This window comes from Trachypithecus francoisi, unplaced genomic scaffold (genome assembly GCF_009764315.1).
Source record: "Trachypithecus francoisi isolate TF-2019V2 unplaced genomic scaffold, Tfra_2.0 Lachesis_group16, whole genome shotgun sequence".
Lineage (NCBI taxonomy): Eukaryota > Metazoa > Chordata > Mammalia > Primates > Cercopithecidae > Trachypithecus > Trachypithecus francoisi.
Window position 1 is genome coordinate 30,388,729 of NW_022681461.1, and position 18,719 is coordinate 30,407,447.

At 44.8% G+C, this 18,719-nt stretch overlaps 1 protein-coding gene across 1 annotated transcript; it reads left to right on the top strand.

Annotated features, from left to right (window-relative positions):
• The first annotated feature begins 2,799 nt into the window (after positions 1–2,799).
• DMRT3 (doublesex and mab-3 related transcription factor 3) lies at positions 2,800–17,601 on the top strand. The gene is made up of 2 exons (XM_033238740.1): positions 2,800–3,299; positions 15,911–17,601. Exons 1-2 carry the CDS (start codon positions 2,846–2,848, stop codon positions 16,873–16,875), a joined length of 1,419 nt encoding a protein of 472 aa, XP_033094631.1. The 5' UTR covers positions 2,800–2,845; the 3' UTR covers positions 16,876–17,601.
• The last annotated feature ends 1,118 nt before the right edge of the window (positions 17,602–18,719 follow it).

The window sequence follows — 18,719 nt, forward strand, 5'->3', positions numbered from 1 at the left end:
CTGGAAACGGAGTTCATGTGGTGAAGTTTACCATAGCCCCTTGTTCTGAAAGGCTTTCTGCTGGGATCCCATTATGTGCTTGAATAAACCCTTTCTGCAAACAGAAATGGGACTCGGGGTTGTCAGGTGTTGGGTTACAATAGACTTTGAGGCAGGGGACATTTTACCAACATAAATACAAACCTGTCCCTATAGGGAGATGTTGTCAAATACTGGGATATGGAAAACATTCCCATCAAATATGAGAAAAGGATTACTGCACTATATCAAATGAGTATTTAGATCTCAGCCCCCGATGTGCACCAGAGTGAAACGGGCCCCCGGGACCAAATAATGCCAGACTGTTTGAGTGGCAACGAGATAGGGTGGCTAGGTGACCAACGGGGGAAAAGGGGTCGCCTTGGTAGTGAGAATGCCCCCACAAACCTGGTGCAGAGCTCTTCTGCTTTCCTTTTAAAAATTTACTCATGCTTAAGTTCTTTATACTTCCTCGTTTCACTATTTGAAGAAAATCGGAAAAAATTTAGTTTTGAAAAAAGTCGTTGGTCCCCACGTTTCCAAGAGATCCGGAGGTTTCAGCGCAATAGTTTTCAGATAAGGTGTCATTTGAGGCCCTCTATATCTCAGCACGTTAAATTACTTGTGTCCAGCTCCCCACTTCCTAGCCTCGGGCCTACAGGGCTGGGGGCGACTCTGCCTCCCGTCCCCAAAGCTGACGAAATTCCTTCCATTTGTGTTTTAGGGCTTGTTTTCCTAGAGAAGGTTGAGACTAGAGGAAAGATTAAAGTGGTGGCGGAAGGGGCAAGACCGAGGGGTCCCTACCCACGCGGCTTTGGAGGATGGCCTCCCAAGGTTAGCACTCGAATGCTAGAGCTACTTGTCCACACTCCACCAGGTCAGTCTTCCGCGATCCCCACCTGCCGGACGCTTATGAAACGGGGACAGCTAAGAGCTTCAAGGGAAACACACAACTGGGTTCGGTTTTCCACCCTCCTCTCCTCCGCGAATCAGCCTTCTAGGCAGAGAGGGTTGGCTGCTAGAATGCCTGGTGGTGCTTCCCTTGAAATCACAGCAAACACCAGAGGAACATTTTCAGGTTGCTTGCTTACTTCCAGGTCAGTACAGAGAAAAGCGGCCTCCCTGAGGGGACAAGGGCCTCTGTGCCCACGAGGGGTCGGGCATTGCAGCGGACTTGCCTGCTCTCATCTAGCATTCGATTCCCCACCAGAAGATGAGCTTGGTGCACACTCTCAGAAGCGTATCCAGCGAAGGCTCTGGAACTGCCCCGCTTCGCATAGACTTATTGTGCTGCCCTGCAGTGTAGCCACCTGTTTTTTTTTTTTTTTTTTTTTTGGTTTTTGTTTGTTTGCCTATGGGCAGGGGGGAGGTGCGAGCCGGGAGGGCCTTCCTCGTGCATATATAGCGATAGCCTGCACTAGGCCAAACCTACCACTCCTGAGGGAATGGTAACACGCAAATAATCAAAGTTTTCTGCTGTCATCTTGTGCAAGGACTCTCTCCCCCAAGACATCTATGACTGGGGTCTATGGGTTAAGAAGGTGAAAAAGTGTCCCCATCCCATATCCATAACTAAATCACAGAATCCGTGGGGATTTGAATCGAGTGGCTGGCGCAAGACCTCCGTTTGCTTCCAGTGGCTGCTGGGAGAGAGGAAAGAGGATATCGGTAACTTTGGGGGCGCTAATGTGGCTTTTGCGTCTGCCTCTTGAAAGTTTATACCCGGCGCTTAACAAATCCTTTACGGGAACACGTACGTCCCTGACCTTTCAGGATACTGTTTTATATTAAAACATAAGAGGGTAGAAAAGTAAAATTCGCCTGCAAAATGGGTTGTCATCCTTGGGCCTACAGATCTCCAAAACCATTTTCTTCTAAAGCAACAAAAGAGAAAAAAAAATACGTTCTAAAAGGAAATTACGAAAAGAACCTAACTTTCCTAAACCAACAGTACTCCACTCCCCTATCCTAACCTCCACCCAGGTCCGGGGTGCACCCGCAACACTCTCGTAGGTTCGAGTTCTCCCGGAGCTGAGCTTCTGCGGCCAAATGTCGGGATAAAAGCGGCCTTGGGCTCGGAAAAACGCGGCCAGATCTGGACTGGAGGGAGGAGAAGATAGAGAAGGGGAGCGGCCACCTCACTCGCTTACAGGCACCCCCGCCCTCACTCCCGCAGGTCCTCCCCTTCTCCGCCCCGCGAGCATCGCCGCGTTCTGGAGCGCCGCAGTCTCCCGCTGCGGGCTCGGGTAGCGGAGAGGGCTTGGAGGAGGGGGCCGTGAGCGCCCCCGCGAGAGTGGCCTGGCTGCAGGTGGCAAGGAAGGTGAAGTGCAGGCACCCGAGGGGCGCAAAGAAGGAGGAAGGCGTTAGGGGGGAGTGCAAGGAGACAGGGACCCCAGGGGTGGGGGTGGCGGTGGGAAGGAGGAGGGGTTGGGGGAGGGCGGCGGAGGAGGAGTTGGGTCCGGCCAGCGCGCGAGAGAGCTGCAGAAGAGCTGGCTCAGACCTTAATCAGAGCTCTCGCCGGCTCCTTGCAGCCGCCGCAGCGCCTCCGCAAAGAAGGACGTGCAGACCCAGCTGTGCGCCCAAGGCAGCGGCCCGCGTCGGGGTTGGCTGGGCGTGAGCTGGGAGGCCGAGCTGTGAGCGTGAAGGGAGCTGGAGAGAGGGCTGCGGCATCTCCAGTCGCCCCGGAGCACACACGACCAGCGGGGCGGCGGGATCAAGGGCCGCGCCGCCCGGAGGCCGCCCCTGAGCGGGTCTCGCAGCCCCGCCGTCCAGCGGTCCCTGGCCCGCTCCCGCCGCCAGCCCGCCAACTCATCCGGGAGCCCGGGGCATGAACGGCTACGGCTCCCCCTATCTGTACATGGGCGGCCCGGTGTCGCAGCCGCCGCGGGCACCCCTGCAGCGCACGCCCAAGTGCGCGCGCTGCCGCAACCACGGCGTACTGTCCTGGCTCAAGGGCCACAAGCGTTACTGCCGCTTCAAGGACTGCACCTGCGAAAAGTGCATCCTCATCATCGAGCGGCAGCGGGTCATGGCTGCGCAGGTGGCGCTGCGCCGGCAGCAGGCCAACGAGAGCCTGGAGAGCCTCATCCCAGACTCGCTGCGCGCTCTCCCAGGGCCGCCGCCGCCTGGGGACGCCGCCGCCGCCCCGCAGCCGCCGCCGGCCTCTCAGCCGTCTCAACCGCAGCCGCCGCGCCCTGCTGCCGAGTTGGCCGCGGCCGCCACGCTGCGCTGGACCGCTGAGCCGCAGCCCGGGACTCTGCAGGCGCAGCTCGCCAAGCCAGGTAAGAGTGTCTGAGGTGCGGGAGTTTGGCGGGGCGCGTGGACGAACTTCGGAGTGTCTGCTGCAGCTCCACTTGGGAGGCCTGGAGGCAAAGTTTTGGGAAGTGGGCCTGGCAGGGCTTTCCTTCCCACTCTCCGCCAGGCCGGGGCTTCCTCTCCCGGGAGAAGCCGGCTGAGTCCGGACCCAGCGCGAGTAGCACTCGCGCCCGCAGGGAAGGCGCCTCCGGGGAGCCAAACGACGGGACTGTGCGTCAGGATCGCCAGGTGCCTTCCCAGATTAAAGGGCTCGGAACGTGTCAGATTGAGCAGGGAGACAACGGAGTTGAGACAGGACCAAATTAAAACCCAGGCGCGCACACTCACCACGGTGGGGTCGGGTTTTCCTGGCTGCAGGCTTTAGAGGTCCTCGCCATTCGGGAGTTGGAATGGGTAGGTAGGTGTAGGGAAGGCGCCAAAGCCCACCACTCCTAGATGGTTGTGCTTCTAGACCGGCCTGGCCCGGCCCAGGGCCCAGGAAAATTTGCGTGAGGGCAAGTATCCAGCTCTCAGAACCCTGACCTTTCTAGCTTTGCTCCGTGGCCTCCAGACTCTTGTAACTGGTGAAATAAGTTCCATTTAGCAATGACAGTAAAAAGGTCCCGAAAGGCTCCTGAGCTGATAGCGGGACCATGAATCTGGTGGGCCCAGAATTCACTCCTTTGCAGAACCTCCTAGATCATTTAACATTGTTACCCAGGCCGCCCTCAGCTGTCTTCATGGTTTAAAGAAATAAAAAAACAAAATCTGATCCCCCACCACCCATCCGTTTCCATCCAGGCCTCCTGAGCTTGGCAGGCCTGAGCTGAGTCTCTTAGTCTCTCTCTTCCTGGGGAATTTCTGGCTTGCGGTTCTGCCCAGCGCAAGAGCTGTTTTGATGGCTCTTGGAATACAGTAGACATATGTTTGGTGTTTCTCCTTAACTGGGGCAAGTGTACAAAGGAACACAGCCCACCTTCTCCCGGAAGGGGGCATGCTGGAATTAGGAGTGGGAAGGTCCAGAGCCCTCCTGCAGGTAGTACCGTGGCAAAACTGGTACTTACACTGACCTGCCAGCTCCCTAAAGACGGTACCCCTAGCTTCTGGAGAAAGGCTTTCAGGAGCCCAGGACTGCTTTGTCTGGATCCTGTGGAGCTGAGGAAGTGAGGTGGACTCACCTGTTTTGTGATGAGTCACGGGTGACTGGCAGGTGGAGTTCTGCTGCCCTTTCAGCAATGCTTTCCAGGCCTGAAGCTCTGAGAACAGCCTGTGTGAGAGTAGAGCTGGGAATTTTCAAGCCTGAAGAGAGTTTGCTGAACTTGGATTTTGTGGATATTTAATCCAAGTTAGCATATAAACATTTCTCAGGAATGCTCGCCAGTTGTCTCTCTTTTGTCTCTCATCTTTTTATATTTAATGGAGTTGCCACAGACGAAGGGGAGGGAGGAGAAAAAGGTTTTTTTTTTTGTCTCCCGTAGGTTTGAATAAATAGGAAGAGTTTGGTCTCAGCTCTAGAAGTGGATTTGTACCAATATATTTTCTTAATTTTTTCCGTTTCCAGCTTTTCTGGTTCTGTTTCCCCCGGGACTAGGGCAGAGGCCGGAGTTAATATCAGAGGTAGCATTTTGCAGTGGCCACCTGCCCAGCAGCATTCCTGTGATAGGGCATTGGGTTCTGCGGTCTTTGTCCACGGAGATTCCTTTCACATCCTGTGTTCTTCAGTGTTCTTTGGGATAGCTAAAGTTCATGATTTCTAAAGAGTCACAAAACTGAAAACACAACCCCAGGAGGAGGAGGAGGAGGAGGAGGAGAAAGGAGGAGGAGGAGTGAGGGCAGGCAGAAAGGCGGAGTAGGCAGCGGCAGCAGGATACATGCTTTGGGAGAAGAGAAAAAGGAAACGGATTTCAACTGGACAAACCAGAGCTGTGCTCTCTGTTTTACTCCTAGTGAGTACTCAGGGATAGCCTGAGCCTTCCAAATTGAAAGCAAGTAATTGCAAAGGAGAATAGGATTTATCACAAGGAGAGGTCAAAGTGACGACTTTGGGGGACTGAGGCATCAGGGACCAAGGGCTCAGTTTCCAGCTGGTCACCCCCCCATACCTTGTACATTGATGTACACAACTTTTGTTTTCTTCTTTCAATTGCTTTGACCCCATAATTCCATTTTTTTAAAAAAAAGTCGATCACCACTCTGACAGGGAGTGGGGAGAAAGGTAGGATAATAATAGATAATTGTTTAGGAAGACAAACATACAAGTGGATCCAGTCTATGCAGTGCTTGTAGAAATAAAGTCCATTTGGGGTTTAAGTTGAAGAAAACTGCTCACGGAGACTGCCTGCTGCTATAGGTATTATACCCTTTTTGCAGTTGTTCTGATAATGTATTTGTGTATAGCATTCCATATTTATTTAGAAGCATATCAGAACTACTCCTGGATAAGTAGTTCACTAAGTGCAGAGAGTAAGCAAAGCTCTATTGGGATAGTAGGTCCACATGTGCATTAAGTATACAGACCATCAGAAATCTTTAAATATCTGCTGGCAGTGTGGATCTATTACTTTGTGAACTTTGATTTTAAAATGTGGTTTGTCTTTTTGCAGGACAAAGGGCCTCTTTAGTACATAGCTGTGGAGAGAGATTTTTTTTCTTGTACACAAAAGCACATGGAGTCTTTCCTCTCTAGAAATCTTTGAGAAAAGCACATGGCACATGCCTTAAGGAAGAGTATGTTTGCTGTGAATCACTGGAGGAAAACCACCCAGTTTAGGGAGTGATATATTCACATCAAAACTCAGTTTTGTAACTGGAAGAAATTTTTCTCAAATTCTGCTTTAGATTCTTTAAAGGAATGGGGTTATTTTAGCTAATAGTGTAGTATGTTGAATATCCCTTTCAATGTGTGGTGTTTTTAAGGAGAATTTTCATTTTCTAGTGGTTTTTACTTCTAGTTATGAAGTATTCTTTTTTCTTTTTGAATGTGGATTTCTCCTGCTCTTTGATTACCATCTATGATGGACCTGGAATTAATTATTAGATTTTGATTGAGCCCAACATTTTGATTTAAGCTATATATAGCTATATTAAGCTATCTATATCTATATATAGATATATTAAGCCATATGTCTATATATAGACAGATACCTATATATAGATATATTAAGCTATCTATATATAGATATATTAAGCTATATATATCTATAGACATATTAAGCTATCTATATATACTAAGCTGTATATATCTATTAAAAGCTATATATATAGTTTAAATTTAAATTGTAATTGAAGCTATATATGTGTGTATATATACATACACTATTTAATTCATTTATTCTTCTCCTAAATTCCCTCTACGTTCTTCTCACACTCCTTCTCCCCATGAAAATATAGGAGGCATGAAGATCTTCCAACTGTTAGTGTATCTGAATCAGCAGTTTCAACCAGCCTAGCCAGACTTTCAGGACGTGGGCTCAAGAGCTGAGGGAAGGGTCACTGCCAAGGTGAAAAGCTAAAGTTACATTCTTTTGTTGTGACTCCCTTCCCCACCCCCAACTTTTCCTCCAGGGGAGTGTCCTGGGTCACCTTAGACTGTGGTGCAATGAGAAGAAAGATCTATGGTTGTAGACTCTTCCTAGGTCTCCATCTGCCATCAAAATGAGTATGTACACGCATTCTTTTAAATGCTCTTAAAAGGAAAAAGAAATCGAAAACATAGTTGGTTAGGAATAAGAGAGCAGGATCAAATGGGAAAGTAGGATCTTCTTTCCTGTTTATTTCTTGGGGGATGGGGGTGGAGCAAACAAGATTAACTATAGGGGGAGAAGTAAGGAGATTTTGGAAAACTGCCTTTATTTTATTTTTCCTCTTGCCCTGCCCCTCCTAGCATCTTTATGCTTGCCTCTGGGCTTTTCTGCTCCAGCTTGACTGGGTCCTGCAAGGTCCACTTCCTTTTTTTAAAAATTTTTTTTCCCCAAAGAGAAGCACCTGCAAGTGCAATGGTTGTTAGGGAACACTCGTCCAGGCCAGGATGAGAAGCCCTCTGACTGTTGGCTAGGAGGAAATGAAAAGCAGGAAATACTTGAAAACCATTTATGAAGTGTACCTGTGAATTGAAAAACAGGGTCTCATTTTAAGATGGCTTGATTTGAGGGTGAGGGTCTTGACTCAGTTGCATTTTAAGAAACAAAACCCAACCAAATAAAAAGGAATATGCATACAGGCACTAAGGTCTCTTCCAAACCCCACCCCAGGGCTGGCTCTTGGGGCTGGGATGCTGCCGGGGACGGGTCTTCCCAGCTCTTGGCCTGGCTGGTTTGCACGCAGTGCAGATGGTGTGCATGTGTTGTGGAGGGTTGCGGCAGCTGGCCCAGGACTGGAACCCTGGCCACAGTGGGCTCAAAGTAGGGGCAAAGATAGGAGGCAGCGCCTCCCTGGGGCTGCACTGGACTGCCGTCCCCTTGCACCAGGGGGTCGGAGCTGCAGTTGAGCCCAGCTCTTTGCCGCCTGCTAGAGAGGGCTCTTCCTTGGTCACCGTCAGGAAGCAGCTCACTAGGCAGCTCAGGAACCGCCCAGACACAGGCACATCCCTTGCCTCTCCCTCGTCCAGCTCTTGGGCCTCTGCTCCCTCTCTGCTCTTCCTGAGCTTCACTACCCTGTCCTTTCCAAGGAAGGAGTCCCGAGGTGAGTTGCCAGCTTTTGCAAAAATCATGCAAACAAAAAATAGGATGCCAATATTGCATGGGACATACTTTTACTAGAAAGCCTTCATTGTTTACTTGATGTTCCCACTTAACTGGACATCCTATTATTTTATCTGGCAACCATAGGCCTAGGCCTTCCTCACCCAGCCCTGGTAACCACGCAGGGCGCCCCTTGGCGGTGGGGTTGCCTGTGCTCATCTCCTAGTTCTTTCTCTGCAGAGTCAGGGAGGTGCTGGGGTCCATCCTGTGGATCTGGAACCGTTTGGCAGGAAAAACGAGAGTGTGTTCCACGTCTAGGAACCAGAGTTCTACTGCCATCTGGGAAAGAACCTCTCCCCACCTCCAAATCACTCTTTGGTGTTATAAATCTGGAGGATAGCCGTGCTCTTGACTTACACAACCAACTTTTCTTTTTCTCTGATGGATGAACTCCCGGGTTTAAAAGATTACAGTAATCACAGGAGGACAGTGTAAATCGAATCTGATAGCAATAACTTTCGGAGAAGGTCAGGCTCAAGTGAAATGTTACCAAGCAACAGGCATTTTGTTTGCAAAATACAATCAAAGAGCATTGATGAGAAATTCTTTGCTGCAGCCAGTCAGCACTTTCTGCTAACAGCTTTACAGAGAGAAAAGGAATAAATGTTCATAAATCAAAGTCCCTGGAGGACTCAGAGCCCCTTTCTGGAAATGTTGCACTTCTTCCTGATAGGAAGGAGGACTAAGCCCAGTAAAAAGCCATTTGCCTGCCTGCCTTCCTCCTCTTTCTTTCTCTTCCTTTCTTCCTCGCCTCTTGCTTTTTTCCTTTCTTCCCCCTTTAAACCTTTTGCAGCCCCTTAGCCATTAACTGCTCAGGTCCTTGAACCCCCTTGTCTAGTCCTGTGTGGCTCCGATGGCTTGTGCATGGGTGCTCATGGCAGAGGTGGAGGATGCAGTGGTAGGACAGCTGGTCCTCACAGGTCCACTGCCTTGTGATTGTGTCAGTTATGTCCCACATTGCCTTAGTGAGTAATCCCCTTGCCCGAGCAATGCATACTACAGTTCTCAGAAGGGAAACTAAAATAACTAGGTATGGGTTTTTTTGTTTGTTTGTTTTTTTTTGCATTTTATTGTATAAATAGCTATAAAAGGTACAATCAAGTACCAAATAACAATAATAATTATGAAAAACTTAAGACTCAGCACATCATTTCTTTATAAAATCTCCAATCTCTTGATTACAACTAGACCAATATAAATTTTACAGAGCTGGAATTAGTGTTCCACGTTTTTCCCACTGATTGTTACTTTGTTTAGTATATATCTCTAGCACCCATAATCTTTATATGTAAGCATTTAAAACAATATTTCCTCCTGTGAAGACACTATGGTCTGCCCAGCTGCTATCCTTGGAGTTATTTGCTGTATTTCACTGTAAAATATAACCAACTGCAGCTTACTTGGAATTTTGCAAAAGATTAGTCAGTAAACTGTAAGCTTCTCTGTGGTCAAGAGGCAGTGCTTTGATCACCTCTGTATAATCTTACCCAAGACAGTGCATGAGAGCATAGGAAGGCATTTAGGGGTATTTGTTAAATAGATGGATGAGTAGACAGGTACATTTTGGAAGGTACCAAATAAACATGTAGATTTGTAGGTAATTTCCTCTCTGCTTCTTGGAAGATATTCCCTTCTGAGTCAAGAAAGAGATCAAAACTAAATTTTTACAAAATATATGAGGTCCACAGTTGCAAACTATACTTCCTTCAGCCCAGTCCTGTCTATAGCAATATTCCCCCAAAACATAGTGTCAAGGAACCACTCTGATTCCTTCATACATTATTAATTCAGTGTTGTTGATGATTGTTTTAAAAAGCAAAGCATGGCTCTTTTTTTTTTTTTAAACTTTTCACAACCCTCCCCAACCCGGCAATCCACCCCAGGAAGAAAAGGAAAGTTTTTAGACTGAGATCATTCCCTGGTGTTCTTTAGATTTTCAGCTATTCAGTTTTTTTTTTTTTTTTTTTTTTTTTGATTCATCACTTCTAGTGTGAGATAAAGGTAACAGAAAATGTGAAACGTTTGTCTACGGTTAGAATTCTGACTAGGCAATGGTCTCCTGTAAAAGTCCCATCCTGCCTGGGCTCCTTCCCTTGCCGCTGCTATGAGATTTGTGTGCTTTGAAAACTACCCATCAAGGACCTGTTATTTAGAGGTGTGTTCCTCACAGCTCGAGTGAACAGATGAGGATATGACAATCTATGTTTCAAAATGCATGACATGATTTCAAAAGGATAGGGGAGTCCAGTGACTTTTGAGCTAGGAAATATTCCTCTCTGCCAATTTTTCTGTATTTTCATTGTGTGTGTAAGAACTATTTTGTTTTTGTAGATATAATTGGATAGAATGGATACAACCTATGACATCTAAGTCAGAAAGATTTTTCACTTTTTTTTTAGACGGAGTCTCATTCTGTCACCCAGACTGGAGTGCAGTGGCGCGATCTCGGCTCACTGCAAGCTCTGCCTCCCGGGTTCACACCATTCTCCTGCCTCAGCCTCCCAAGTAGCTGGAACTACAGGCACGTGCCACCACGCTTGGCTAATTTTTTTGTATATTTAGTAGAGACAGGGTTTCACCGTGTTAGGCAGGATGGTCTCGATCTCCTGACCTCGAGATCTGCCCGCCTCGGCCTCCAGAAGTACTGGGATGACAGGTGTAAGCCACCATGCCCGGCCAGATTTCTCACTTTTATGCATCTTGAGCAGAATATTTGTTTCTCATATGTGATAGACTTCCTCAAAGTATTTGAAATGATACGTTTTTCTTTTACTAAATTGCATTTTCATATGAAAAACTCCCCTAAAGAAAGTTACATTTTCAAACTGTAATTTTAGATTGAAAGCACTTTTATAAGTGTTTATTTTTTCTCCTTATTTAAAAGTCTTGTAGCAAAAAAAAAGGTATTATAGTCATGGCATATATATTTTGAAGTTGGTAGCATTGTTATCTATAGAAAAACTTTTCTTTTTAATTGAATATCTACTTCTTTTAAAAACCTCTTTACCCTAGGACAGAGTTTATTTCAGGGATAGCTGTAAGTGTTTCTACCCCATGAAATATGAAACGGAAGAGTGAATATTTGGTAAGATTTTAAAAATATCTACATGTTTAGCAATAGAAGCAGCATATTGCATCACTTTCAGTAATATTTGTAATATTCGATAAAATTGATTTCTTCTCTGTTTAATAGTTTTGACTTTCTATACCCATCTACTAGGGGTAAAAATATTATCAGTTGAAATACACTCTTAATATTCTAGGAATTAGCGTTTCAGTCTCAAGAAGAAAGAAGGTAAAGTGTTTCAGGAGTATTTCCTATTTTATTTTGTTAGTTGGCAGTTTCACAGTTCTATGTCTAAAAAGGCCTTTGTGTTTTAAACCAACTAGAATGATTTGTAAAGTTTATTTAGGAAAAAATCTGGAGATGTAAAGAGGTACCTATTATTAAATTACACTTTATCACTGGGCTCAGAACTCACCCTCTATAATTACCTGTGAAAGTCTGTATTTATAATAGAATAATTTACAATATATTTAGTTTAGGAGCAATAATACAACCAGTGCTAGAGACCACAGTGCCACAAAATTGCAGGGACTATATATTCTGCCCTTCAGAAATTATTGTTTGGTGAGGAGTTATTCTTGATGCAAAGTTAGACGCTAGTCTTCCTTTGCCTAGTTTTGAAACTCCAACAGCCTTAGATGTTGATGGGGATTCGGCTCACCCAGCACTCCTTAGCAGGACTTTGTGTGTGGCTCAGGTGCATAAGCCTCACAGGTGTGCTCTGCTTGTTGTTCTTTCATCATCTTTGTCTTTCCTTTGTACACAGTATAAACAGTGCTGAGCTCAGGTGGCTGGTTGGTTTACGCTGAATTTGTAGATTTGATTCCTGTGACATCCTGTTAGCTTTTCTCATATTTTGGCCATAGCCAGACAGCACAGAAACCTGCGGAGAAAGTATGGAGACTTCAGTGTAATCTGTCACCACTCCTTGACAAGTAACCAGAAGTGCATGATGCACTAGCATGTCCCAGTAGCAGGGGCAAAGGGTTACACAACAAAATGAGAAAGTGACTTTCACAGTCTGAGAGTTCACAGTTGCTGAACAAGCTGGCACTGACATAAGATTCCACTACCGTCTCTTCCGCAGAACTTAGGAAAATAGGTACACGAGTGGAATTTTGTATTGTCAGACTTGTAATCCTGGTATCAAGTATTCAGTTGATTGGGACAGTATATCTGTTGCTCTGTTGAAAAAAAAAAAAGACTCCATTTTTGTAATGGTAGAGTCATTAGGTTAGTGAGAACCTCATTCCCTAATTCCCCTTTCAGTTTGCCTTCTGCTGTTTGATCCACTTTTTTCCTGAAGCCAGAAGTGTACTGTGGAAGAGTCATTTTGGTTGACAGACCTGAGAAAACACTTCCTAATATGTTTTCAGTGTTTGAAACTTATCCAAAGCGGGGCAGGGAGGGGGATGTACCTTTTAAAACACAAAGCTATTTGGTTCACATATTTCTTTGAAAAATAGTTGAGCTGGCCGGGCATAGTGGCTCACTCCTGTAATACCAGAACTTTGGGAGGCTGAAGTGAGTGGATCACGAGGTCAGGAGTTCGAGACCAGCCTGGTCAACATAGTGAAACCCTGTCTGTACTAAAAATAGAAAAGTTAGCCAGGTATGGTGGCACACACCTGTAGTCCCAGCTACTCAGGAGGCTGAGGCAGGAGAATCACTTGAACCCAGGGGGCAGAGGTTGTAGTGAGCCGAGACCACCATTGCACTCCAGCCTGGGTGACAGAGTGAGACTCTGTCTCAAAAAAAGAAAAAGTTGAGCTTTGAGCTTTCCATCTGTGCCTATGTACCCTTTATTCCCAGGAAGGACTAGTTGTTTTTCTTGCTTAAAGAAATCTCCTCATTCTCTATATTACTATGACACTGTGTGGCATATTTTTTTCTTTTTTTTTTATTGTGGTATACATAACAAAATTTACAATTTTAACCATTTTCAGGGGTACAATTCAGTGGCATTAAGTTTATTCAAAATGTGCAACCATCACCACCATCCATCTTCAGAACTTTTTCATCATTCCAGATGGAAACTCCATACCCATGAAACAATAACTCCCCATTCCCTTTTCCTCCCAGCCCCTGGCGACCACCATACTACTTTCCCTCTGAATTTCCCTATTCTTGGGATCAAATATAAGTAGAGTCATACAGTATTTGTCCTTTTGTGTTTGACTTATTTCACTTAGCCTAATGTTCTCAAGGTTCATCCATGTTACATGTTTCAGAATTCCATTCCTGAGGCTGAATAATATCCCACTCTGGGTGTGTATGTGTGTGTGTACACCACGTTTTATACATTCATGCATTGATGGACATTTGGGTTGCTTTCACCTTTCGGCTATTGTGAATGTTACTGCTGTGAACATTGGTATACGATGTGTGTCATATTTGAGGCTTAGCAAATGTTGCCAGGCCCTGTTTGCTTTTCCTCCCGCATGTGTGTCTTACTTCCCCAGCTGGAAGATAAGGTCCGTAAGTGAGGCGTGGGTCTTACACTTCTTGGTGTTTTTCATCCTTTATTCTGTTTCTCCCAGTATCTTGCAGAAATATAAATACTTGGTGCTGATAATAATAATTAGGCTAAAGTTAAAAAAATAAGGAAACTGTTTAGAAGTACATAGTATTTTAAAGAAGTACTTTATGTCCATATTTACATGGGGATAGTATTTCACTTGTTTTTCCGATTTCTAAAAGTGATAGTATATTAATATACATCACTTTTCAAGTGTTTAATACTTTTCAAATGTTTAATAATAGAGTAATAGCCGAGAAGTATGTATGGGTCATGAGTCAGGAAAGTTTAAATAGATCTAGCTGATTATAAAGTATATCTATAGAAGCTTTGTTGTTGCTGTTTTTCTCTTGGATCAAGGACATGAGTTCAAATACCACATTAACTCAAGAGGTACAAGCTGTGTCCCCCATCCTAAGAAGCTGTAGGAGAGAAAATGGCTTCATTGTATATGACGCAAATGAACCTCTCATTGGAAACCTTATATTTTGTATTAAAAAAGCAGTTTAATTAAAATGTAAATTTGGGATAAGTATGAATTCCTATCAGATTTATGTTGATACTTGCACTGAGGTAATTTAAGAGTGTTTTAAAATGTATTTACTTATGTTTGCCACGTATTTATTGCTTGTTAAAGGGCAAAGTTTTGGTTTTTGGTTACACCTGAGATACATCCTGTATTAGAAGAATGTTAATAAGTAGGCCTTTAAGGCTTTTAAAATAAACAACAAGTGTAGGAGAAGATGGTTTCTAGAAGGTGTTTTGATGAAATTTCACAAAGTTTTGTTTTTTTGGTTACACTTAAGATACATCCTGTATTAGAAGAATGTTAGTAAGTAGGCCTTTAAGGCTTTCAAAATAAACAACAAGCTTAGGACAAGATGGTTTCTAGAAGGTGCTTTGATGAAATTTCACCAGCTGGCTATCAGTACATAATCAGGTGTACCCACAGAGAAGGCAACAATGAGGCCATTCAGGCAGGGCAGCAGAAAACACAGGCAAAGCAATTGTTTACAATTCAACAACCGGCTCCTTACGAATTTTCATCTTTCGATCAGTTACCCTGGCTTTGAGTAGCCACAGCCAGTGCGCGTTTCAAAAAGGGATAAAACTCCATTTGCAAATAGCTTGCCACTAAAAAATATGTTTCTTTATTATAATGGCCTGTTAGAATTTACTACTGCAAAGCAAACCACTCTGACTCATTCTTTTCTGTGTGCTTAGCCCGGCAATATCACCAGCCGTTAAGTAAAAATGTCCTTAGGTCAACATGGTAAATTTGCTACTGGTTTACTTTATAGCAAGTCTCTGCTTTATTTGGGAAGCTTTTTTTCCCCCCTCCTTTTCATATGATACAAAAAGGTATCTTCAAATTTCACTGGTTTTAAAAAAAAAAAGGTATCTTCAAGTCCTTTCCATGAACGTTACCAGCAAGACAGTTCGTGCACAGGTATCTGCCTGGTGCCCTCCGTGGCGGTGGGGTGTGACGCATTGTTTCATTGATGGATAATGCTCCCGTGCAGTCTCACAAACCCTTTCTAGCCACTTCCTTTTTTCCTCTCCAGCAATTTATCCTGCCACCCAGAAGTCATAGCTGGTTTCATTTGCCTAGTCCAAGTTGTTGGCAACCAAGTTTGCCAATCCCTCAAGTGGCTTCTTATGAAAGATTTCAATGGATAGAGGTATCTTTCACTTCAGCAGTTGAATTAGCTAGCAATTGTACGTGGTAACCTGATGAAACATACTGATTGGTTCATAAGACATATTTAACACAAAATCAACCTATGGGAAAACAGATTTTAGATATTAAAATTCCCTGTGGGTATCTGGATGGTGCTGTCCCTAGATTACAGCTGGGGACCTTATTTGCAGAAGAGGAGCTGGAAGACAAGCTGAGCTCATTTTCCTGTTTCTCCCTGAGCTTTGCTCTTCTAGGAGTCCCCCCCACAGCCCGCAAAGCTGTCTATTGAGATTGTTACTGCTATGAAAGCCACATCTTCGATGGTTATAGGTTCATGTAGCCATTCTACGTTGAAGGCAAACTTCCTTGCACAAAGCATTCTAGGAAGCCACTCTGATTTCTAGATCTTTATTTACAGGGTTTTTGTTTCATTTGCCAGTGATACAGTCCGAATTAAAAAGGCTTGTAGTATATTATGACCCACTGAGATGCATTTGCTCTTCCAAAAAGCACGTGTACAGGTCTCTTCTGAGCACATCTGTTCCTCTTTGTGCACACCAGGAAAAGATTAACTCAGCTGTTCTGTTTTTCAGCTTTGACTGAAGAACGACTTGGAGACGGCAACCCGGCAGACAATACAGAGGTCTTTAGCGACAAAGACACTGACCAGAGGAGTTCCCCAGATGTGGCAAAGAGTAAGGGCTGCTTCACCCCTGAGAGCCCTGAGATAGTGTCCGTGGATGAAGGGGGGTACGCTGTCCAGAAAAACGGAGGCAACCCTGAGAGCCGCCCGGACAGCCCCAAGTATCACGCGGAGCAGAATCACCTCCTGATTGAGGGCCCCTCGGGGACTGTTTCTCTGCCCTTCAGCTTGAAAGCCAACAGACCGCCGCTTGAAGTGTTAAAAAAGATATTCCCCAACCAGAAGCCAACGGTGCTTGAGCTCATCCTCAAGGGCTGTGGCGGGGACCTGGTGAGCGCCGTGGAAGTCCTTCTGTCCAGCCGATCCTCAGTCACGGGAGCCGAGCGAACTTCCGCAGAACCCGAGAGTCTAGTGTTGCCCTCCAACGGGCACATCTTTGAACATACCTTGAGCTCCTACCCCATCTCGTCTTCCAAATGGTCTGTGGGATCAGCCTTTCGAGTCCCAGACACCTTGAGGTTTTCTGCCGACTCTAGTAATGTTGTCCCCAATCCCTTGGCTGTGCCTCTGCAGCACCCTTTCCCCCAGCCACCCCGGTACCCGCTGATGCTGAGGAATACTTTGGCGAGAAACCAGTCGAGCCCCTTTTTGCCCAATGATGTCACCCTGTGGAACACCATGACGCTGCAGCAGCAGTATCAGCTGAGGTCCCAGTATGTCAGTCCTTTCCCCAGTAACTCTACCAGCGTCTTCAGAAGCTCGCCCGTCCTTCCTGCCCGCGCCACGGAAGACCCTCGGATTTCCATCCCTGATGATGGGTGTCCAATTGTGTCAAAGCAGTCCATTTACACCGAGGACGACTATGATGAGAGGTCTGACTCCTCAGACTCTAGAATACTCAATACATCATCTTAAAGTGGTGCTGGATGGGTGGCGGTCAGGTGACATTTTCTGTGCGTTTTGTCCCCGAGGCATCTGAGGAGAGGCCACATCTTGTGTATGCCCTTTCCTTCTGTTTGACAAAGTGACTGCTTGATTCTATACATTAGCAATAAAAACATAACTTATTTAACTTCTTGCACTTCACTGGAAAATGCCAAATAGCTCTGCTCTGTGGCTTTAGTGCTGAATGTTTATTGTAAAAGAGAGTCTAATGTTAAGAATAGTCTTGGGAAGGCTGGGTCCATGGAAGATTTATTTGAGGATGTAAAGCTGAAGGTCAGCCTTGCACCTAAACCCAACCTGGAATGTTAATGAAATAATATACTTGAATGCAATTTTGTAAAAGTGGATTCCTCAGGATATGTGAAACCTAAAGGAAGTGGTTCTGTTGCAAATGGACTATAAACAGGGACATTATATTCTTATGCTAAAAAATCCTTGCATTTTAAAGAGAGATGCACTTAAGAATAGAGTGAACTGCTCATATGCTTATTTAAGCTTGGACAGTTTTCAGAGACAAACCCCATTAAGAATTACTCTTTTCACATGGCTGAATCGAAACATGTGTAATGTCAATGTAAAACCAATCACAGCTGTGAACTGCATGAAATGTATTGTGAAATGAACACAACATTAAGCTTTGTCAGGTTAATGTAGCATGCTAAAGACTCTAGAAAAAAAATAAACTAAGACGACGAACTTGGATTATGTCATTTCTACTTGTGGAAAGAGGATCTCTAAAAATAGAAACTTGATGTAAAAATGACTTACTAATGCATGGGTTAGGAATCAAATTATCAATTAAACGAGACATTCCTGAGAAATATGAATGGCAAAGTTTTAGGGCTACATTCAGAAAGACAGATAATTTGTTCAAGAATGGAGTTAATTAATTCTCTCCATCCATTCATTTATCCAACAGATACTTATTGAGTGCCTACTATGTGTAAGAGAATGTGCTTTCCATGTATAGTCCAAGTTATCTACCAGTGAGTCCAAGATAAGCAGGTATTTTTGTGGAGAATCCCATTGAAAACAAAGTAAAAATGGAAAACTCCCAACAATGTACAGTTGAGTGTGGGAAGCAAGGAAAGTGCTTAGCCCAGTACCTGACATAGGAAGTACGCAGTCCATGAAAACTATTGCTTCTATTCATTAAATTGAGTAGCTTTGCATTCAGAATATAGACGTGCATTCCTTCATTCTTACTTGGAGAACATGGCATTCTGGTTTGAGGCAAACATTGAAAACCAGGGCTTTTTTCTTTCATTTTAAAAACATTGTTGAAGTGCTGTGTATGACAAACTTCTTGCTCAGATTTTTTTAAGAGAGAATTTTCAAACAGTAATATTCAGTGGTGCTCACACCAACCACTTCTCTGACTGTTTCCATTTTTCAAAGTGCTTGAAAGGTAAGATGACTGCTTAGGTCAGACAATAAACTTATGAATGTGGAAGGGAAAGTAAATAAGCAAATAAATAAAAGCCTCTACATGACAAGGATGCAGAGAGAGCTCCCAGTGCAGGAATAAGTCTTAAAAGGTTCTTCGGTCCTGGGAGGGAGAAGAGCGAGTTCTCTCAGCCTGAGATGCTCCCCACCCTTGAATGGGTTCCCATGGGAAGGGAGATACTTAAAACAAAAGAGCCTTCTCATTTTCATTTCCATTGGGCACTTTTGACATGAAAAACCTTTGAGGAGAAAAATTCCCTGTACTAGTTGGACTAGTATGTATTTAATTGACATAGTTACGTAGTAGAGTGTTTAAAAGTAAATATGGGCCAGGCATGGTTGCTCATGCCTATAATCCCAGCACTTTG